The sequence below is a fragment of the Hipposideros armiger genome, unplaced genomic scaffold (assembly GCF_001890085.2).
Source record: "Hipposideros armiger isolate ML-2016 unplaced genomic scaffold, ASM189008v1 scaffold_6, whole genome shotgun sequence".
Taxonomy (NCBI): Eukaryota; Metazoa; Chordata; class Mammalia; order Chiroptera; family Hipposideridae; genus Hipposideros; species Hipposideros armiger.
The window spans coordinates 891,988-916,277 of NW_017731356.1; the positions used below are offsets into that span (position 1 = coordinate 891,988).

At 42.2% G+C, this 24,290-nt stretch overlaps 1 protein-coding gene across 1 annotated transcript in view; it reads left to right on the plus strand.

The window, feature by feature from the left end:
- The first annotated feature begins 1,573 nt into the window (after nucleotides 1-1,573).
- POU2F1 (POU class 2 homeobox 1) overlaps nucleotides 1,574-24,290 on the plus strand; it is an 86,206-nt gene continuing 63,489 nt past the window's right edge. Inside the window, exons 1-3 of the mRNA XM_019646906.1 lie at nucleotides 1,574-1,700; nucleotides 4,887-4,952; nucleotides 22,855-22,955. Of these exons, the coding sequence (XP_019502451.1) occupies nucleotides 1,673-1,700; nucleotides 4,887-4,952; nucleotides 22,855-22,955 (195 nt within the window). The 5' untranslated portion in view covers nucleotides 1,574-1,672. The remainder of the gene's footprint in view (nucleotides 1,701-4,886; nucleotides 4,953-22,854; nucleotides 22,956-24,290) is intronic.

Genomic DNA, 24,290 nt, shown 5'->3' on the forward strand with positions numbered 1-24,290 from the left:
TTCAGTCTAGTGGTGGAGGACGTTGCTTCACTGGCCCAAGTTGGCACCATCATTGCGCTCTTCCCGGGTGAGGCAGATCAGTCGCCGGCTTCTGGACTGCCGCTCACTGCGGCTGCTGGCCGCTCACACTGGCTGCTGGCTACACACGGCAGCCCATGGCAACCCACTGCAGCAAGGGCTGCAACCTACGCCGTCGCCGGCGACTCAGGGCAGCCCAGCTCCAGGTCGAGCTGTTGTTCAGCATCTTAGCTGTAGAGGGCAGTGTCACTGGCCCTCATATGTGGGATCCGAACCGGATCCCTCTGGCCTCCCAAGCCAGCTCTCAACCATCGTGCCACTCAGCCGGCCCGTCATGTGGTTTTTATAAATCCTGTGAATTGTCTATAATGATTAGAATGGAATATTGTCATCTTGTAATACCTAAATGTTTGGGGCTAATGTTTGACCTTGTAAGCTCACTTTAAATTGACTAACTGTATTGTTTAATAAGGATTTTATGCACACATATTCATATCCATTAATAATGTAAAATTTACTTAAAATACTGAGTAGTTCCACAATTTACATGGCTCATTTCCTGATGATGATGTTGTGACAAACCATCTTCTACTTCAGATTGAGTTTGACGAGGGAAGGATACCACATAATATGTGACATTGACTGATCTAGTCCGTGAACTTGGTAGTGTGAAAAGAACTGTGCACAGGGCTTTGCCTGCCCTTGAAGACCATTGGATAGCCCCTGCGTGCTCTGGGTTACACGGCTGCCTGTGTGGAAGCAGGACTTGCCCTGACGCCTGTGTTCACGCTGGGAAAATTCCCCTCGCTGGGCTAGCAACATCGCCACAGCTCTGGGCTTCTCTTCTACCTTGCTAATTGTTTCCTTGGGATTATTTGGATTGTGTAGAAAGGGTTTTGGCAAATCCTTTTATTACTGAAGTCATTGTTGCCAGCAGGAATGAGATTAAACGTGCTTAAGTCTGTAGAGTTGTTTCTGATTTGTATGTGTCATTTCAGTGGCATTTTAACAGAACTCGGTCTCCTGTCCCTCCCTTCTCCCCCGGCACTATCTCAAGTTAGGTCCGAGAAGCCAGGCCATTGGAAGAAATCTCATTTTATCCTCCTAATTATTATGCTGGCACTCAGGAGATAATTTTTCCCTTCATGCACTGCCAATTAATATGCAAATGGACTGATAAATATTTATGCAATGATTTAAATTATGCAGGGAGTGCTCTCAGTGTATTCTGTAAATGAATTGTTCGTGGACTTCAAAGTGCTGGCTGCTGTGCTAACGAGGAGAGATTTGCATAAGGCCCTAATCACGCGCATACTGATTAAGCTTCATTATGGAAACTGCCAGCTGCAATCTTTGTTTCTATTTTATTACAAAAAGGGGAACTTTTCATGCTTCAGTTGCCTTGACAATGTCAGTCCTAGCTGGTAGCAGAGACTAAAACTCCTCTGAGCAACTGAAGTTTCCTTATTCATTTGAAGATTGCTATGGTGTAACTGAAGTTGTATTTTGCTTCTCCCCCTAATCCACTTTCCACCTCCCACCCTTGTTCTCTTAGATTTGTTAGAAATAGTAGTACCTCCTGTCCCCCGCCCCAAACCGCTACCTGTTTCTTCCTTGCTTTGGACTGTCTGAGCCTCTAGAAGATTTCACAGCAATGCTGGACTGCAGTGACTATGTTCTAGGTGGGTACCAGCACAGTTCTTTCTTATGCGCTTTAATATGGAAATAGTGTTGGGGGGGGGGTTGACCACGCATAAATGCTTAATCGCATATGCATCCAGCTTGGGGCAGGGGGAGCAGTGGATGGCACAGGGAGGGAAGGGGCAAAGCGTTTGCAGAGCACAGGCATACTTGCATTTGCAGTAGGTCCCTCCCTGCCACTACTAGCTCTTCTGGTTCAGAGGGTTTTTTCAGGAAATAGTGTGAATTTACAGCTCAGCTTGAATGGAGGACATGTTTGCTTTTTGGAAATTTCTATTGTGAGCATTTCATGGCATTCTAAAAACACTAAATCTGAAACAAGGTCTACAAAGTACCTAAATAATATGTGCATATTAATAAAAATGTTTTGCATACTCAATTCAAAGGTCTTATATAAAACCCAGAAGTACTTGGTGAAAAATAAGGTGGAGCCGTAGTGCAGAATTGCTCCCATAAGTACCAGTGCGGGGTAATTGCAGTGCTCCTGCAGTCGAGCTGGTGATCAATTCCCAGGTTTTAGGAACTATTAACTCTGTTCAAATTTTGGCTAATGTTAGCCTTTTTTATTTTTAAAAATTAACTTTTTCAGAAAATAATTTTAAGTGCTGGAAAGCCAATTTTTATAGTTTTTCCTATAGAACAACAAGCCTTTTAGGGAGGGGGCTGTCTGCCTTGAATATATGAACTGTCTTTAGTGACTAAGATTTAAAACAGATTGAGGCACCTTAGAGTGTAGACATATGATGGCTCATGGGGGCCATATTTTGTGTTGAGTTTTCTCTATTTGTATGCAGAGTTGTTGAAGCCTCTTTAGGTTACTCTGGTCAACCTGGAGGGTCAGATGCTGTGACCTCTAGGACTTTGACATCTTACAAACCTTTGCAAATGATATTTTCCCTGTAAATCATTTCTCCCATTTGGAAAATTGTGACTGCCCCATCACCTTCACAGTTGCCAAGGCCAGAGTAAAATGATAGTTATGAAAATGTTTGAATTCGTGGGCAGAAGGCATGGCCTGACCCCAAGGTGGTAATGATGTCTGCACAGCATGGTAATAGCCACACGTGAAAGGGCAGATGACTGAACAGCAAACTAATGTCAAGGGCAACTCAGACTCATCATATACACTTAGGTCAAGGTGCTCAGAGAGGAAACACTTCAAATTCCAAAAAGGAAATTACTTATAGTTACTCTTAATAAGATGGGAACTCAAGAAAGGAAAGGAAAATACCTTTTTGAAATATTCTTAGCATTATATTTTAGAGTTAGAAATTATATCTATTTTTTCAGCTAATAGTATTTAAACAGTCTTCTCATAGTTGTACAGTTAATCAGAATCTTGTTTTATTTTTATTATTTTGTATGTGAAGTAATTTTGTAAATGTCTTTGAAGCTCTTGACAATTCAGTAGAAAATCTTTAATTTATGGATGTGGAAATTAGGATATGAATTGTACAAGGTAAGAATTGACTCGGTAAGAATTATACCTACTTTGTTTTTATGATATGTGGAAAATTATCACTTTTTATGAATGTTAACTGGTTCATTATTTTCCCCACTTTCTTTTAAAACACATTTTAAGAGAAGCGTTGAGCTGTGTGTGCTTAATGGTTTGTTCTGTTACACCTGTTGTCATCTTTGTTGACTTTCATAAGATTTTGGTTAAGTCATTCAGAAAGCTGATTCTCACTCAGTTGTACACCTGTTCCTTTGAAACCTTACTATGCTTTCAGATGATATTTAAATTTTTCTGGACTGTGTGTGGAAGGACGTGGTAGAACTACCCTCATTTATGACAAGAGACGTAGAATTTGAACCCTTTAAGCATCTGAAGAACAAACCAAAGATGGGATGGAACTGCATAAGTACATAAGACGGGCGTCCCTTTACAACACTGTGTTAGAACAGCTGTCCCCACACTTCCGGGTGGGAAGGGAGATCCATGGGACAAGGACTCCTGACAGTTTCTCCTCCCTTGGGCGTGAGGATGATGCCACTGTGACAACATGGTCGGGACTCCTAGTGATCGTTTTGATATCCTATTTCAACGAATGACAAAATATGCTCTTTGGTCAAAGATCAAATATAATACGGTTCAAGTATTTATTCTTTGCTAACCATTTAACCAGTAGTTCAATGGTTCTTAACAGGGCAGAACTTGCTTGATAATAAATTTGTTTGTTTTATAGATATGCTAAATTTGAGTTTGCAGTAGAAGTAAAAGAAGATAAATATTTAATGTAAATTTAATTTTTACCCTTAAAGAGGTAGGAAAAAAGCAGACTTGCTCTTGTCTGTTCTCTTACTTATCTCCTGAGATACCTGATATGCTTGATGAAAAGGTTTTCCTGTGAAAACCTCCATTAAGCAGACAACCCTAAAAGATATAAACCCACAGCAGCAGGTTCGTTTGGGATATCAGGTCGTATAGTTTTTAAGTGGGCGTCATTGTGATTCGCTCTTGAAATTGTTAGATGTAGCTCTCATGCGATGTGGTACAATTTCTCTAACTGGCTTCTTACTTTGACACACATTTAGTTTGCTGTGGGGGAGGAGTAAGCATGGAGATATTTTCCTTAGCTATGCTTTCTTTTATTTTGTTAGGTTGAGTAACTGTCCAGTCTGTTAGCAAGATTAGCAGTGGATTGTTTCAGTCATAAGTCACAAATATCTTTGCTTATAAGAAAAGAAACTATTTGAGAATAACATTCTTTATTTACTTTGTGAGGTGCTTCCTCCCAGCTTTGTTTTCTTTAGTATATTTCATGCTTCACATTATAAAGCATTTACTCCTTTTACACATCACTCTATTGGGTTGCTGGAAAAGTCATGGCGTATTTTTTTCATGTTTTTCATTGCAAAAATGTGTCATGACTTTTCCGACAACCCAATATATTATAATTTTTTTAGGTTACATTTATGTTATTGTTCTTGGAAGAATTTAAAAATTCTTTAGAAAGACTATTTGTGGATCCTGTCAGGGTTAAGGGAACCTTCAGTTTCTTTCATAAACTTTACTGCAATTTCCAGTGTTTTAGCGTTTATGCTACATCCTCAGACTGTGGGACACTAGTCAGTATTCTTACCCCTTTCCTGTGCCACAATTGTGCCTCCCTGACCACATCCCCAATTTTTTCAAAACCTTTTCCACTTCTGGTTTATTGCAGACTCAAGAATGAACAATCCGTCAGAAACCAGTAAATCGTCTATGGAGAGTGGAGATGGCAGCGCAGGTAAGAGGAATGCCTTCTGAGACCCAGCTTTTTAATTCGCTTCAATACAGCTCAAGGAAGAGCCTTGCCATTTAACTGTGACTCATATTTGGCAAATAAAGACCAATTTGAGTATTGCGTTGTCAAATACAGTTTAGCACCTGGAGGAATTGGGGTGTGTTTGCTGAAGATCTAACTTCTGCAGGTCACTTGTCGTTGTGCTGCCCTCTGGCAGAGAAACTGCAGAGGAGCTGAGAGAGCAGTGCTGTGGGTCCCAGAGTCGTGGGCGTGAATTATGGATTTGCCACTTACTGGCTGTGTAACGTCAGGCAGGCCCCCACTCTTTTTAAGACTTCATGTACTCACCTATAAAATGGGGTAACTTATGTCATAGGTCACGGGGAGCGTTAGCGGAGGAGTGTTAAGTACAGTGCAGGCTACGCTCTGCCCGTTCAGTAAACAGATGCTCTTGGTACAGGTGTTAACAGAACAGAACTCTTACTCACCCCGCATTCAACATAAAGTATGTATTTTGAAGTTATGATAGTGTCTGTAGACAGGTCAAAACACCCCTATTTCTAATACACCCTTTTACTTGGTAACTTTTTAAACTTACACTTGATTAAACCCTTTATCAGGAGACAGTATATCAGTGAGAAAAGTATGGCCCCATGAGAGGAAAGGTAAGTCCAGAAAAGGTGGATTGTCCACAGCCCACACTCGGTACGTGACTCAGAAGACATTTGACTCGTGTCTTTATCGCCTGCTGAGATGGCACAGGGGTTTCCCCCGTTTCCGGGAAAGGCAGAAGTTAAACTGCTCGACCACATTCATGGAGTCCTGGGCAGGAATACACAGATGGGAACAGTTTCTAAAGTAAATGGGCTTGTCAAGCTGCATGAGCAGAGAGCACTGCGCCTTGACCTGTCGTTTAGGAAGTGCCTGACGACGGAGGAGGCTAAGAATGAGAGCCCCTCCTGGAAACTCTGTTTTCCACCCCTCTGACCACACAAGCTTTTCAGGTGAAGCAGAAGAGTTGACCCAACAGAGCAGCTTTTTGCCTACGTAAGCTTCCTTCTGAACTGTTCTGTACCTGCAGCCCGTCGTTAACTTTTCATCTCTGACACACAGCTGCCCCTCAGTGTGAGGCCGAGCTGTTGGGCTCCCTGTTGTATTTAGCGTGGCTCTGGAGGGCCAGCCGTGCAGATTCTGTTGTAGGAACTGTCGGCAGCAGTCTCCTTCCTGTTGTTTGTCTGTTCCCTGTTTGGGCCCTATCTTTCATTGGCTGATCTCTGCCAGTGCAGGTGCCCTGGTCACCCAGCTTAGGTGTGGGACTTGTTTACAGAGTGAAACAGGGCAGTCGATCCCATTCAGATGCTTGGGGAGAGTGAGCAGGACACCCCCCTAAGGAACGCCTCCCCAGGAGAGGCCTGCATTTCTAAGGGAAGAGGAACACAGAACCACCGGAGAATGCCGACGTCCACTCCGTCGGACTCCTTGGAACTCCACCACTGTCACAGAAGTTTCTGTTTTAATGTGGCTTGCGTGGCGGGTTCATTCCCACCACAGAGCTGGGCTTTGTCACCTTGATATTTTACTGTTTAATGTCTCTCAGACTCTGACTTTGTGGCTAAGAACTGGCGCTTTCTTAGACTCCTTTGCTTCCATCACCAGCAGTAGCGGTTGATTTTCTTTGCCCGACAAATAGAGAAAAATGTTACTGCTTTTTCACAAGAGTTACTGCCAATGCAGTAATATATAGAAGCTGGAGCAAATGTGAGATGGTGAGCCACCTAGCTCTGGAGCAAAGCGACACTTCCTGTCTGTCAGCTGTAGTTTGTCGCCTTTGTGAAATTCCTGATCCCTCCCGTGGTGTGGACCTTCCCATTCGCTTGAGAAGAACTGAAACCTTGGATGTGGATTTGTCAGCTGTTCTTCGCATCTCCCACTGATGGCAGCTTATTAGCTTAGGAACACCAAAAATACATCCGAGATCCAGCTTCTATATTAAATAACCATATTCGATATATTAGGTATAAAATTACAGTTGATTCAGATAATTACATGGTTACAAATTGATTTGTATTTAAACATATTAACAAAACTGCAGATTGTTTTGTTGTAATGAATATAGGAATACTTTGGTGCAGATTACTAAATTTTAAACATTTCTAGAAAAAATAATTTTGATTTGTGATATTTTAACACATTGAGGATGGAGCATTTAAATATATAGATACAAATCTGTGTCGCCAGTCAACAGTGTATTAAGGAGAATGATATGAAATTAAGATCGTGTTATCTTACTTCTTTACCTTTCTCCTGCCAGAGTGATTTAAGTTGAGCAGCTAAGATTGACAATATACTTTTGTCAAATAGCCCTTATATGTTCACAGAAAATCTATAGTTTAGGTTTGTTAATTTACTTATTCTGTAAGTGCTTGACCCGTATGGAAAATACTGCACTTGGTGTTATTAGCAAACGCTAGTGCGAATAATGAGACACCCCTAGTCTCTGAAGAGAGCAATCTGTTAAGAGATAAGACCCATATACAGATGATGGATTCAAGGTAGAAAGCAGTAATTCAAAAGGAGGAATAGGCAAGGGCCATAATTGTGTTTCTTTGAGGAAATTTGACCGACTATGTGTATAGACCAAGTGGGAGGAACCACCAGAGAGAAAGAAATTGAAGAAAGAAAAGCAATTGAGAAGGGCTGGGGTCAGTGGTATACTACGGAGGTTAACTTTGAGATGGACAAAGATAGACCCCTTTTTCTAAAATTGGGGAGGAGAAGGGAAGACTAACGGTGACAGAAAATTGAGGTGGGAGGGAGAAGGATGGACAGTGAGGACTGTCACATTAGGGGGCTTCACATGTCCCGTTCCTCAGTCAAGTGGTCGAGGTGGTCCTCGGAGCGGCAGGCAGGCACGGCAGTGACGACATGGCAGCCCTCACCATTTGTTGAATTCCTGCTAATGTGCATGGCTGCCCACTTTATTACATATACTTCATATCATAACTGTTAAAACTGGAAGGTAAGTATTGGTACTCTGCTTTTACAGATAAGGGAGATAAAGTCAGAACTGTTTAGTAATTTGTGATTGCAAAGACCGCGAGCCTTTCATGACCTCACACTGCCTCAAAGAGCGAATGAAGTGGATTGGAGGGTTTGACTAGAGTGAATGAGTTTTCACATAGTTGCGTTAAAGGAATTCATTAAAAGAAATAGATAAAGGATTAATGGCCTCCTGGGTGTCAGGCCCCAGTTTAAGGAAAGGAATACGTAGCTTACCTAGCCAACAAGGTTGCATGACCTTCATGGAGTAGCTCAGGCAGCCCAAGTTCAGGAATGAAGAGAATGAAAGCTTGGATGATTTTGCCAAAATAATATCCTCTCAACAAAAACTCCACCTGTACAAAAAAAAAAAACTCCACCTGCGTAAGAGGGACTAGTAATGATGTTTCTCATAACCGTCCTTTGGACAAGGATGCTGCCCCTGGAGGAGCAGCAATTCCATTTCTTCCCCCTCCCAGCCCTCTGTGACCTCTAACCTACTTCCTGTCTCAATGAACTTGCCTGTTCTAGAGATTTCATAGGAGTGGCATCATACAATACTTGTCGTTTTGTGTCGGAATTATTTCACTTAGCATAATATGTTTAGGGTTCACTTATGTTATAGTGTGTACAAACTGATACCCTACTGTGTGTAAATACCACATTTTGTTTATCCGTTCATCTGTTGATGGACACTTAGGTTATTTCTACCTTATAGCTATTGTGAAATTGCTGCAATGAACATTGGCATACAGTATCTTAGAGTTCTTCATTTCAGTTTTTTGGGGTATGTAACTAGTGGTGAAATTGCTGAGTAAAACACACATTTATGATCTTACAGTTCTGGAGATCAGAAGCCTAAATCAGGTGTTAGAAGGGCCGCGTTGCTTCTGGAGGCTCTGTGGAGAATGTCGCCTTCCCTCTTCTGGCCTCTCTAGGCTGCCTGCTTTCTTTGGTTTGTGGCTCCTCTATCTTCAAAGCCAGAAACACAGCATCTTCAAGCCTCAGTATCTCTCTCCCTCCCTCTCTCCCTGTCTCCTTTTTCCTCCCTCTCCCCCTGTCTCCCTCTCCCCACTGCTTCCATTATCACAGGTCCTCTCCCTTTCCTGCACCCCCCCTTCTCTTATAAGGACTGTTGTGATTACACTGGGCCCACCCAGATCATGGAGGATAATCTCCCCATCTCAAGCCCTTAACTTAATCAGATCTGTAGAACCCTTTCTCACCGTGCAGGGTAGCTGTCCATGGCTTCTGGGGATCAGGATGTGGACATCTTTGAGTGGCCGTTGTTCTGCCCATCATAGTACTTTATCCTACGTTAAATTTGATCAACCATATTATAGATGACAGTTGGAAAAGTAAAAAGGTGGTTTAAAGTTTTATAAACGTCAGGAGGAAAAACCAAAGTATTTTTTTTGATGTAAAGAAATACTGGACAAATTTTAAAGACTCGTTCACTTTTAATCAAAAGGCAGATTCCTTTCATCAGCACTCCTGACGAATGGTCATCTCCCAGTGCCTGGGCTCCTCCGCTGAGAGGGAACAGTAGTTTTTGATATGGCTGATTCTGTTGTACAGCTCTGTTAGCTGTTCTTTTGAAATCTGCCCTTAGGAGCAACACAGATTAAAATGATTTTCCTCATGTTTTAAATGAAAGCTCTTCCGGGAGCCATTGCCCAATTTGAAGTCTTCTCCATTTATTTAACTTTTATTATAAAATAATAATTATAAGTGTAATTTATTCTGAAGTAATGATTCATACTATAATAATAGTGGCTGTTTGTCACTAAGTATTTACTAGATGTGTTAAGCATTTTGTATAGATCACCTCACTTAATCCTTACAACAATCTTGTGTGGCACTATTTTTCTCTTTTTATAGATCAAAGAATTGAGGCTCAGAAATGTATAGTCACTTGACAAACATCACACAGGTCTGTGAAGGGAGCAGAGCCATTCTCTTATCCTTTGAGCCGTTCCTTAGGTTTGCTTCCATTATGTAAGGGACTGTACTATACTCAGCAGGATCACTTAAGTGGAATAAAATATTAATTATGTTCTTAAGAAATATATCTTCTAGAGAACACCTGTATGGAAAATGTACTAGCAGATTCAGGAGAAGAATGCCTGAGTCCGTGAGAGCTGAGTGTAGGGAGAAGCTGTTAGCTAGGAGGCTCTGGGAAAGTGTTGGAGAAGGTGGAGCTGAAACTGGACCTTGAAGGTCGGGAGGATTTAAAGGCGATGGTGGTCGGTAATATATGTTCAGCATGAAGAACCAGTAAGCGCGGAGGTGGGAGGAAGAAACCTGTCCTGATTCTGCCTGGCTCCTTCAGGCTTTTCCCATCGTGTCACGTGATTTCTAGGTCTCACATCGTTGACTCAGTGAGACAGTATTTCAGTTCTTCAGATTTCAATGTAGCATTTCACTACCACCGGCTTATTGTTGTTATTTTTGAAAGCTTACCATTGGCTTATTATAATTAGTTTTTATAATTAATGAAAGTAAAGTGACATTAGATTTAAACATTTTAATATAAAATGTTTTTTTCTGATAATTAGTTGTTTTGAAATATTAAAACATTTTAAAGCAGCTGACTCACCTGATTCATTGAGCTTGAGGTAAATTAAATGTAAGTCTTTTTTCACGTGAATTGTGTGATAGAGTTAGATCCCCTTGTCCTTACCTTGTTCACTTGATTTTTCGTTCAGATGATTTTTTCCCCCACGATAATATCAAGATCTTTCTGGCAACTGAAAAGGTCAAAGAAATGTATTACCACCACCTACTACACATTTATGAACTACATTCTGATAATATTATCAGAAGTTCCTAGCAACCAGTGATGTATTGTTCTGTGGGGTGTGTTTGTGCCGTGGCCGACTTGGGAAGTTATCTTCATCAGAGAGCATAGTCAGACAGCGTTTTCTCCAAGGTGAGAGGAGGGCTCCTGAGAGGCCAGGCCCCAGGGAACCTGCTCCTCTTCACAGGAGGTGAAGATGCTGAATGTCGACCCCCAGCACGAGGTGGGAGAGTATTTCCAGATAAGACCCAGTGTTTTCAGGAGAAGCGTCAGAAATTCACTGAGGAACAGATTTCACATAAAGTTCTCATCAAAACAGTGGAGCAGTTGAGATTCCAGACTCGGAAGGGCTGTTTTCCCTTTGAACTTGGGTTTATCCAGGGGCCATTTCTAATGCTCGTATTGCTTTTATTATGATGATCATTGTAAGTTTATTACATATTTTACGTGTGGACTGTATTCTGTGCTGGCCTAAGGGCTCTTACAAGCCTGCGGGTGGAAACACAATCCCAAATTTTCTCCGAGCTCCTTCGGAGTCAAGTGTTAAATAGTGGGTGGCCCCAGGGGTCGTTGACACTGGCTGCGGCACCTGCAGAGAGCCTCAGGAGCATGGTGGTCTGGCAGATGTCCTTACAGGAGCTGCCCTCTAAGAGATTCTGACCACCACCTAGCGAGAAACCTGCCTGACACTGCCCATTGAGGCATGTGGGGATTTTTTTTTTAAAAAGATTTTTATTGGGGAATTGGGGGGATGGGAACAGTGCTGGGGAATTGGGGGAAGGGGAACAGACAAATTGCTGTCGTTTTGTTCTTCAGTCTAGTTGTGGAGGGTGTTGCTTCACTGGCCCAAGTTGTCACCATCATTGCGCTCTTCCTGGCGAGGCAGATCAGTCGCCGGCTTCTGGACGGCCGCTGGGATTTTTTTTTTTTTTAGGTGTTTGGGATGGGGAACTATAATTATTAAAACTGCAAGAATACTAAGTGGCATTTGAATTAAGATTATACTTTTGTTAAATGAATGACCAATTGATCCTTTCACCAAGAGATGACCTAATAACAAATTTAGAATTTTAAAGGTAGTATCAATTTCACTTTTGTTCATTACCAATAGAAATTTAGGGCGCTGATAAGAGGATTTGTTTCTAAAGGGCCGCTTTAGGCACAGAGCAGGAGATTGTCTATAATTTTCTCCCTTTTCCCTTAGAGGGCAGCTTAGTTTCCTGTCGTGTCACTTTTTTGTGATTTTTTTTTTTCCTAACAGACATAAAAGAATTTCTCAGCCATGTTATACTTCACATCTTGCTTGAAGCAAAAATACTAGACGTCATTAATCTTTCAATTAGGTCTGTTATTATAGCATCCTGGCTTAGAGCGGCGGCAGTGAAAGCTCAGGGTCAGATTTAATGAGCATTCCGGAGGGAGAGAGGCGATTGAGCGGGAGTCGAGCAAGAAGGCAGGAAAGGGAGTGATGTGAAATGAGTGCCTGTGTTCCGCTTGGGCCCAGCAGAGCTGTGGGGCCTTCTCTGAGTAGGGACTGCCTGAGCAGGGAGTAGACTCGCCAGTGAGGTGATCATTCAGCTCTGAAAGGGTTGAATTCGGGGTACCTTGTGGTGCTTGCAGGTGAAGAAGTGATCCATTGAAGATAGAGGTATGTTTCTGAGGAAAGTCTGTAGCGGGGAGAGGCTGCCGGAAAGTGCAGTGAGCCGAAGGGAGCACCATGGACAGCTCTTCTCACCACTGCAGGGCGGCGCAGTGGGCCTGCACTGCCCAGGGGAACCCCCGGCGCCTACAGCTCTTCAAATGAAATGAACAGTGAGCTCACACAGCCACGCTGCTAGTGCAGCCACGTGTGGTGAGTGGCTGCCATGTTGGTCAGCCCGTGTGCATGACATTTCCGTCATCGCAGGAACTGCCACTGGACAGTGTGTCAGTGGGCTGAGAAGGGCAACCGTGGAGCTCAGAGTGAAGCAGACAGCAAGTTCATGGCGTCGGTGCTCAGTGTCGTCAGGTCCTGCAGAGAGGCCCAGACACAGGAAGCTTAAAATGTGACCTTTGCATTTGACAGGAGTTACCTTTAAAAGATTGTAGGTAAGTGAGAGGGAAAGAAACTGCTGTGGCCAGAGAAGCGAATGGTGGAGGAGGGGAATGATAGACGTAGGTGGCGCTTGTAATGGGAGCTGTTCAGTCTAGTGGTGAAGAGTCCTACCGGGAACCAGCCTGCATTCAGAGCCTGGTGTTTTCACCTGGTGGCTGTGTTACCTTGGGCAAATTATTTCCTTCTGTGCCACAGTCTTCATAGGTGTAAGATGGAGATAAACAATAACAGTCCCTTGCACAGAATTGACGTATCCATGAAAGCAAATAGATGAGTGCTCAGCACCTGTTTATTATTGTTATTGTTATTATTATTAGGAGGAGGAGGAGATATTAAACAAAGGAAGGTAAGAGTGGGAGAGGAGGTCAGGTATGTTTATACGCAAAGGAGAGGACGGGTGAAGAAAGGGACCGGTTCCCAAGGAGAAGGGGGCTGCCTTTCCTTTCAGAGCACTGGTAGGCGGAGTGGCTTAGAGCAGAAGGTTCCCCCTGCCCCTGGTTTCTAAGGGAGAGAAACGGGAGCGTGAAGGAGGTGAAGCTTGGCGTAGGTGATGAATATAGATGAAGAAGCTTTCAGGTAGAAGGGAAGGTAAGAAAGCGCTGGCGAGGGTTAGGAACAGTGGCCATTGGCAATATCCTGTGAGGGCTGGAAAAGGAAGCCAGGGGACAGAGTGCGGTGAAGTCTGGAGTGGGTCGTCCATCCCGATGGACAGGCAGCGTACGACGGGCTGGGAGCAGAGGAGCCCTGACACCAGATGCAGTCAGGGGGTAAAGAGTTTCCCTGCCCCTTTCAGGGGCTTCTCCGTGTTTCTAAAGAAGGCAAGGAGCTGCCCACTTGGCTGGCTGACGCTTTCAAGGTCAGGATGAGGAAGGAGTAGTTGCCGAGATAGGAGGCCTGAGAAAGATGGCGCAGAGTAAACGTTCAGTCTGCTGTTGTTAACAAAATGTTAATATGACATTAGAATTTTAGAATAAGGACTTTCTGCTTTTCTGGGTCCTCAAAGTATTCCTTTTAGGTGACATGTTTAAGTTAGTTGAAAAAGACTTGGCCACAGTGGCTGTTAGGTCACAAGTCATTCATTTTTCTACAGTTGAGAATAAAGTTAATAAAAACCTGTTTTAATAGCACCTTGCATCCAGGTAGACTTAATAATTCAATAAACATTAAGCACTTCTAGAACTCTTGTCATGCATCACTGATGGTGCTGTCATCTACAAGGTAACAAACACCCTTACTAGAGAGATGAAGACCACACAGTACAATAGCCGTGGAAATTTTTAGCACGTGTAATAATCGTCTACCGTGAAGATTGTCCATAGCATCAGCTTTGAGTAAGCTTCTTGCTTTTGTAGTAGCGGGACTTTTCAAGTGATTCTCTTTCCGGATCTCCCTTATCCCCGATTCCTCCCATCTTATGATGGCTCACTTGAAGAAGGGGCCTACGCATGTGCGCGCGCGCACACACACACAGGCTGAGTGTCCCTTGAAGATCTTTTAGCTGTTATTTGTCATGCCCTGTCTGCCTGACTCAGAGAGCTTCATTTGGAATTGGTGCTTGCTTATCACGGTAATGTAGTGACAGGCACAGATAATTGTCGTTATTTCCTTAGGGCACCTGAAATTTAGGCGAGTCTTTGTAAATTTCACTTTGACTACCTTACATTTACTGACAACTAGAAAGAAATGTGTGGAAAAAAAATATTTTTTCTTTATTACATAGGTTTAATTGAAGTAGAAGTATATAATATGGTTTTCATTACAGATGAGTGGACAGTGTTATCCAGTATACAGCTGAGTGATGAGTAATAGCTTTTCACACACTCCATGTCCTGGAACCTCTCGGCCCTCGTTCAGGGAACTGTGACTTTTATTTTCACACAGCTCCACTGGGTGACTCTCACGTGACTTGGCCTTTAGCAGATGGTAAGTGGCCAGTCAGATGGCAAGGCTGGCTGCTACTGACTGGCAGGCGCACCAATGGGGCGGCAGGACCGGTGCTGTCAGATTCATCCTGGAGCTGCAGATTCATTTTTGGTTTTGTTTTAGTTGAGTTGAAATGTATATATAATGTAAGATTAACCATTTAAAGTGAACAGTTCAGTGGTGTTTGGTACATTCAGTGTTAGTTCTAAAATGTCCCCAGCACCCCAAAAAGAAACCTTGTGCCCATTTAGCAGTTTCTCTCGGTTTCCCCGTCCCCAGCCCCCGGGCAGCCACCCATCTGTTGTTCCTGTGGACATTTCGTCCATATGGAGTCATGCGGTATGTGACCTTTCATGCCTGGCATCCTTCACCTGTCCACGTTTGTGAGGCTTGCGGATGTTGCCGCCTATGTCCGTGCTGCATCCCTGTGTCTGGCTGACCAACATTCCATAGACTCGTAGGCCCCAGTGTGTTTATCCAGCCACGTGTTGGCGGGCATTTGGGCTGTGTCCACGTTGGGGCTCTCACGACCAGCGCCACTGTGAACATTCATGGCTTGCGGACCTGATTTCTGTTTCTTTGGGTCTGTGCCTGGCAGTGGACTTGATGGGTCACAGCTATGTTCAGCGTTTTGAGGAACCATCACACTTTTTCAGTCGCACGACCATTTTACATTTCCCAAACCAGTGTCCCCAAGGATTCCAGTTTCTCTACATCCCTATCAAAACTTGTTATTTTTCCTTTTTCTCCTGCTGTTAACAGCCATCCTAATGGGTTGAATAATACAAACTTTTAAAGTAGCAACTCTACTCATTTTTCCTCGGGAAATAGTGCTACAAACGGAATCCCTCTTTTTTCTGGCAGCACCGTTGTAACTGTCTGATTTGAGCCCCTCCGCTTCCCTCCTCATCACTTTACTTTTTTTTTTCTTCTGTTTTTACCCACCTCCTCCTTTTTTTTTCTATCTAAGAAAGAAATATCCTTCTTTTCATTGTCAACTCCTCACTCTTAATTCTGTCTCTCCTCGCATCCTTCAGGTCCCTGCCCCATCTTTTCACCCCTCTTGTTCTCGGTCTGCAGTGTATCCCTTCTCACAGGAATCTTTCCTCTTGGTCTTTTAAGGCCGCTCGGGTTTCATCAGGCTGTAAACCTTTCCTTCCACCCCATCCCCCTGCTGAACTACCGGTGCTCCCCCTCCCGTTCTGCCAGACTTGCTAAGGAATGAGCCCCACTCACCACCTTGGCTTCACTACCGCGTGCTTTTTTCTTTGCTCCTCGCAATCTGGATGTCCCTAAAGTGTTACTGCAGCTGTTTTGTCACTGTTGGTGTTTCACATTTTAATGTGTAAAAGTAGCAAGTGTAAAAACCTGTATGTAAACATGTATATGTGGTTTAAATACTCGTGTGTCCACCTCTTTGGGCATGGAATAGAGTGTTACCATGTCCCAGAGGGCACTGTGGGCCCGCCCGGATCATACCCCATTCTTCACACACAGGTAACCATCGTCCTGAGTTAGTGTTAATAGTCACATTGCTTTTCTTTCAAAACGTTTCATATGTAGTCTATGACTGCTTTCTTTTGTACAATACTATGTTTTTGAGATTCATCCAAGTTAGTGCATAGATCTGTAGTTCATTTTAACTGGATAAAATATCCCATTATATGAATATATCACAGTTTTTCTATCCATTCTATCCATGGGCATTTTGGTTATTTTTAGGCTTTTACTATTACTGCTATACATTAGTGCTGTAAATCATTTTGTACTTCTCCCTTGATGCGTGTGTGTGAAAAAGTCTTCATATTGTTTACATACTGGTGTCATTACTGAACGTGTCTCAGTGTTGCTCGGTGATATGCCAGCCAGCGCCCCCAGCATGCGTCCTGAGGCATCCTGCATGCAACAGCAGAAAGCATTTCAGTCTCATCCAAACTTGACCAATTTAGGCCAAGTTAGTGGGTGTAAAATAGGATCTCTTATGGTTTTAATTTGCATTTCCCTGGTTTCAAGGAGGTTGAACATCTCTTCTTGTGTTTGTGGGCCATTTATGTTTCTTCTTTTGTGAAATTCCTGTTCATTTCTTTTGCCCATTTTTTTCTATCGGGTTGACTTTTTTTTATCCATAGGAGTTCTTTGTGTGTTCCAAATACTGATTGATACTTTGTCATCTGTATGTATTGCAAATATTTTTTACTTTTCATTCACTTTACGTAGTCTTTTGATGAACAAAACTTCTAATTTTAAAGTAGTTAAATCATGTCTTTTCATTTTGGGGTCTTGATAAAGAAATCCCTGTCTTTCCTGTGGTTATCAGGGTATTCTCTTATGTTGTCACCTAAAGATGTAATAATGTTGTACTTCACATGTAGGCCTTTAATCTTCCTGAAATTCTGTGGGTTTTTTTTCCTGGTATGCTATGAGTTGACCTGATGTCATTTTTCTCCCCAAATGGATCCCTAGTTTTCCGTTTTTTGAAAACTCCATCCTTACCTCACTGACCTGCAGTATCACCTTTGTCACATTTCAAGTGTCCTGAGATGCGTGTGGCTTTGTTTGTACACTCTTGACTCTGGTCTGTTTGTTCATCCCTGCGCTAATACCACGCTGTTCTAATTACTATTGCTCTGCGGGAAGTCTTCATAGCTTGATGGTACAAGTCTCTCTATTTCCTTCTTTTTAAAGAGCATCTTGGCCCTTGTCCCTTCTGTTTACATTTTAAAATCAGCCTGTCGGTTACATACCTCCCACCCAGAAAAAGAGAACAAAGGAAAAAAAGAACAAAAAGAACTTGAGATTTTGATATGAAATGGCTTTGAATCGATAGATCAGTTTGGGAAGAACTTACATCTGTGCCATGCTGACTCTTCTAATAAATGAGCATTTATTCATGTCTTCTTTATTATTTTTAAGTAAAATTTTATAATTTTTCACTTATAGGACTTGCTATAGTTTGATAGATTTTAAATAGATATTGTTTGCTGTAGCCTGTTAAATTCTCCTATTCTAATAATAGATGTTAGATTCCTTAGGATATTCTATATACATAATCAAGTCATCTGAGAATAGAGTGTTGATTGTTTTTTCCAACTCGTGTTTCTTTCCTTGCCTTGTTTTGCTGACTAAGCCTTCCAGTAGCTGGCTTAATCTTAAAGGCAGTGCTTTTAATGTTACATTTTTATCAAGTTAAGGAAGTTTCTTTCTATTCCGCCACCTAGAATTTTTTTTTTTTTTTTAGCTGAGCCATCCTGCCACCTGTTGGCAGCTCAGCGGCTGCTCAGCTCGGGCCAGGACTCGAAACGCTTGAGCGAGCTCTTAACCAACTTAGCCACTCAGCCGGCCCTAGAATTTTTATCATAAGCAGATATTGAATTTTATCTGAGGGTTTTCTGCATCCTTTGAGATGATTGTCTGATTTTTCCCCTTTAACAAATGTGGCAAATCATATTAATTAATTAAACTCCAAACCAACCTTGCATTCCTGGAGTAAGTCCATCTTAGTCATGATATTTTATCTTATTAGATTATTTTTGCTATTCTTACTTAGGATATTTCCATATATGTTCATGAGTAAAACTGGCTTGTGTTTTTTTTTCCTTTTTCATATTTTGTTAGATTTTGGTTTTGCTGGCCTCATAAAAAGAATTAAGTGTCCTCCCCCCACCCCAACCCTGGAAGAGTTGTATAATAATTGGAATTATTTTTTCCTTAGATTTCTGGAAGTGAGTCAGGTGAAATTATCTAGACTTTTCATTTTGGGAGGATTTTTACTTATTCAATTTCTTCAAATGCTATGGGACTGTTTGGATTTTCTGTTTCTTCTTGAGTCAGTCTTGATAAGTTATATTTTCTAGAGTTCTTTATTTTTAAGTTTTAATTTTATTGGTATGAATTTTATTGGTCCACAGTATGTCCTCTTTTCAGTATGTGCACCATTTTTCAATTATGCCTTTTTTGTTAACCTTAAATTATTTGTTCAATCTCTTATTTTCTTGTTCCATCTTAACATAGGATTGTAAGTTATATGTTTCTTTTGAAAGAACCACGTTGGTGTTTCTATTATGTATTTTGTTCCTATTTTATTAATTTTTGGTCTTATGTTTATTATTGCCTTTCCTCTATTCTCTTTGGATTCATTTCTTTCTCAGAACTTCCTTCTCTTTTCTGCACAGCAGACAGTATTAAACTAGGCCACCCTGTAGCTTTCTCTTCACTGGCTCTTGAGGCACGCTAGTTGTGAGGGACTTTCTTCTGTTGGGTTGTTGGGAAAGTCATGACGTATTTTGTCTATATTTTTCAAAAGCCATTTATTTATATAAAGAACAAAGCTCAATCAATGATATATTGCCTGTTTTGTTCGATAACCTTTTTTGCCATCTTCAGTGAGCTTCATAATTCCTTGTTCATAGAAGGACTTGTCTTTATTTGTGAAAAACGGAACAAGGTGCTGATTTACGGCCTCATCTGAATTGAACGTTATACCACACAAGGAGTTTTGAAGAGAGCGAAACAAGTGGAAGTCTGATAACGCAAGGTCAGGCGAGTATGGTGAGTGTGATAACACATCCCATCCAAGCTCCAATAATTTTTGATGGGTGATCATAGTTGTGTGTGGTCTCGCATTGTCGCAATGGAACACAACTCCTTTACAATTAACGAGCTCTGGACATTTCTGGATGATAGATTTGTTCAAACTGTCCAATTGCCAACAGTACACATTCGAATTGATTGTTTGGTTCCTTGGTAGGAGCTTGAAAAACACGACACCTTTAAAATCCCACCACACTGAGCATCACCTTCCTCTGATGAATGTCTGATTTCCATGTCGTTTGAGGCAAATCATCACGTTGGGACCAAGACCGTTTGGACACCACGTTGTTGTAAACAATCCACTTCTCATCACCAATTACCAGTCGCTTCAAAAAAGGATCGTTTCCTCACGTTTAATGAGCATATTGCAGATGTTTATACACACCGTCAAATGAACTTCTTTGAGTTCATAAGGAACCCAAATATCGAGCTTGCTTACGTATCCCAGCTTCTTCAGGTGGTCGTGAATGCTTGAATGATGGATGTTGAATGTTTCTGCAATCTCTCGTGTCAGGTAACATGGGTTTGACTCGATCAGTGCCTTTATTTTGTCATCATCAAACTCGGTGGGCCTCCCTGACCAAGGAGCGTCACTGAGATCAAAATCACCAGCACAGAATTTCGTGAACCATGGTTGGCACTGATGTTCTTGTAGAGCATTGTCATCGTAAACTTTATGAAACTTCTCACAAGCTTGACGCGTGTTCTTCCCTTTATGGAAGTAAAACAGTAAAATATGGCAAAAATGCACAGTTTGGTCTTCCATCTTCAATTTGTTGTAAAATCTGCAAAACTCAATCAAATCGCTCAATTTATTTTTAGAATGAAGCTAGAACTGTCAGCTGTCAAATGACAGCAATAACATAGATGCAACTGACTCTAGTACTTCCAAAAATGAACCAGTGCCATCTGTTGCAAACATGCGTCATGACTTTTCTGACAACTCAATACTATGCTAACTGCCTCCTCTCTAGCTCTCTTTGACTTTACACCTGTTGGTGCGTGCCCTCTTATACCAACCTTCTTTTCTTTTATATACATTCTTAATTGATAGACATTTTTACTCGCCTAATTTTAATTATCACTTCTCTGTAAGTGATTGGACAGAATCGGGATCCATTCCTTGTCTTGGTTCTTCTAGTCTGACATCTTGAGCAATTCACTTAAGATTTCTTAATCTGTCTCTTCACCAGTGAGATAAGGGGGTTGGAAACGTGATCTCTGAGGCTCATGTCCGTAATACTGTCCTAGTGACAGGCTTAGAGAAGCTTCAGCTCGGGCCTCTCATTACTAAGTGCCTTCTGGACCACTTTTCTTAGCTGTTTTGTCAGGGTCTCTGAAACTATATCTTATGTTAACTTTGCATAATTCACCTTCTCCCCAAGCTGTTAATTCCCCAGTTTCTTATTTGGATATTCCTCTTTCTCCAGGCACACATTGGGTGTTGGCTGCCAACATCCCCATCTCCCCGTACTGTCTTCATACTCAAGTCTGATTAGGGATGTGTGTGTGTGTGTGTGTGTGTGTGTGTGTGTGTGTGTGTGTGTGTGTGTGTGTGTGTGCGCACGCGCGCGCGCGCACCTTTCCTCTCCTTTAGTCCAGTTTAGGTCTTTATGTTTTACAAGAATGATTTCTGTATCATATCTGCTTTCTTCTACCCCTCACCTCCCAGTGGAGCCTCATCACCTTATTAAAAAATACCTGCCTTTGCATCCTAAATCTCTCTTTATCCAAGTTGTTGTCTAAAAGTGTTTTGTTTTGTTTTACCTTACTAGCTTTGGATACTGTGCTTTATGCCATTCCGCCAGAGGCAGAGCCAGGGCACTGAAATAATATTATCTGTAGGCCGCTGTAAAAGGCCCTGTACCAGGGACCACAGAAATCAGGCATTCTTGTGTTGTTTAGTGCTTTGTGATTTGCAGGGGCTTGTTACCATTTTTGTGGGAACTCGAAAGTGGGGACTCATGTGTAGGATTGTCATGGTCTCCATGAGAGTGAAATACTTGGTTCTGGAAGATATCCTAAGTTGGTGATGTGTTCATCTTAAGTGCTTGTCTCTGGTTTTCAAAGCCTCACCCTCTGTTAGCCTTGCTTATGTATTGAATATAACTTGAGCATATTTCTCTAATGGTGTACAACCTTAGTGTTCACATAAATAATGATTCCTGCTTAGACATAGAGACGCAGCTAATGACAAATCGTGCAGCTTTAGGACAGTGAAACTTCTGTATGTGACATCTAGAAGTGACCCTAATTACTTTACCTTTCATTTCATAGTAGTTTCTCACTACCTAACACAAGCACATACCCTTTTAATTTCATTAACTGTATATCTAAGTAGTTCTATAGTTTCCTGTTTATCGGAAAAAACAGAAGAGAAAAATCACTATGAGATTTTAAGGAGCTGAAATATGTATATACTCTTATAATTCGCTCAAAGGAAAGTTATACATTTGCTAGAAATTAGGAGGTGAAAGGGCAGGAGTCAGCACCTTGTAGAAACACTGTGTTCACGTTCTAGCTTGTGCTCGCCTAACTGGTGTGCTGTGTGTGCACACACATAGAGGGGCGGACGTGAGAATTCGGGGTGTTCCCACAGGAGGAAATGGAAGGGCAGTACCACAGGCTGTGTCGCGGGGATCCTCACAGTTCCTGTAGAAAGTATTTGGGTGGTTTCTAAATAACAGCTGGGTGTGGTCATTTGAAAACAATGTATTATATACCTTAGAATGTTTCTGGGTATTAAGGCGGTATTTCTTTCTATAAGTTAGCCCTATTCTAACATCAGATCACAGCATAAATAGTTAAAAAGCACTGACTTAACATTTATAAAATTGTAATTATAGCAGAGGCCTTGCTAGCTAGATATATGAAGCAATCTATGTTTAGGATTGAAGAAATTAGTAAAACGATTTTCTTAATCATGTAAATGGTTGCTTTTGCCATCAGGTTGTCATTTATTAAAGCGTTTCAGTTAAGAGTAAGCCTGTCTTACTCTTGTCCAAGTCGTCAGTGACTGCCTTCTGTGCAAACCACGTGTCTAGAAGGGCCAGGCTAGAGAACCGCAGTGCCTCCTGGAGCGTGTGCCTTCGTTCTGAGCAGCAGGGACGTGAGGACAGTCCCTTCCTGGAGCCACCTTAAGTGGCATCCTTGTCTGACCTGCCTTTCCGGCCCCACAGTGCTGCTGCCTTCTCTAACACTGGCCTCTGATTACATTTTTGTTTGTGGTTCTAAACTTAATTTACGAGTTCCTCTACTAGTCCTGCAGCCCTGCCTTCAGAAGAGACATCATTTTGCCGTGTTGCCTCCTTCTTTTGAACCCCTTGTCCTCCGGGGAGGTACCTACAAAAGTGCTTATACAGAACAGGTGCCCAGTAAATGCTGGTGACCAACGTCTCGGGCTTCATTTTGGCTGAGTTTGTGTTTTTAAGAGGTGGGTGATTTTGCTCGCTTTGCAGGCACGCAAACCAATGGTCTGGACTTTCAGAAGCAGCCTGTGCCCGTTGGAGGAGCCATCTCAACAGCCCAGGCCCAGGCCTTCTTCGGACATCTCCACCAGGTAGAGTGATTCGCACGGCCGTGAGAGTGGACAGGGCAGGCGTGGGTGCGGGGCCTGGGGAGCTTTCTTCAGAATGGGGGACTTTTTAAGATGATGAAGGCTGGTGCTAACTGCATCTCATCATATCATTCTGAATGTCTAGGGTCGACTCCTGCTGCTTAGCTGACTCTGTAGCCATTGACCCCACAGCTATGTGAACGTAAACCGTTGCTTGTTTTGGATGGAATGTGTATAACAACAGCTTTGCTGTTTCTGTGAGTGTGTGTCTGTGGTGGCTCTCTGGAGGTAGTAAATGACAAAGTCCCAAGATGATGTATGTAGCCACCGTTGCCTGAGACCTGCTCCTAAGGCTCTCAGTTCAGATCTCGTATCCCTCCTTTAAAACAGCTTCAAACCATTTCGATGTGGGCAAAATGGTCAGAGCCTTCGCTTGACTGTTTCTATGTGATTTTACTTAAATCATGATGTTTCTGGGTAAAAGTTTATTGAGCAGGATATTTACAAGTCTTAAAGTATCTCCTTACAGATTATTCACTAATTAAAAGAGGAAGAAAGCTACCTTTTCAATAGACAGATCTGAAACACTATCTTAATCAAATGATCAAATTTAAAATCACGGTAATGGGGCAAGGTGATATATGCCTTGTGTGGTCCTGTCAAAAACCTGTAACTTCAATCATGAGAACAAAATCAAACGAACTCAATGGGGGCTTTCTGCAAAACAGCTGGTCTCTACTCTTCAAAACTGTCAATATCATTTAAGACAAAGATAGCTGAGGAATTGTTCCGGAATGAAGAAGATTAAATACAGACATGACAGCTAAATGCAAGGTGTGGACTGGATTTTGGATCAGAAAAAATTAGCAGCTGTATCTCCTTTCCATCTTTGTGCCTGAAACTCTCTCCTGTGGCTGGGGCTGACTTCTTAGCCTTTGGGTCTTAACCATAACCTTTCCAGGTAGTCCTCCCTGATTACACTACATCTAGAATGTTCCCCATAGATCTCTGGCTTTTTTGTTTTGGGTTTTCTTTTTTGAGGGTTCTTATCTGCTAACAGGACTGTCGAGGTGGTTTTTAATTGAGGTAAAATTGGTGTAACGTTATATAATTTCAGGTGGACACCATTGTAAGTCAATGTCTGTGTGCACTGCCAAGCGGCAATCACTACCTAAAGTCTACTTAGCGTCACTCGCACGGTTGGCCGCCTTCCCCCCTGGTCATGACCAGCCTGTTCTCTGTATCTACGAGGTTTTGGGGGGACTATTACTTTTCAATAAAGGACATTAGCAATCAGTTAAATTTTAGCTCTGAACTCTATTCTGAGCTCTATACCAA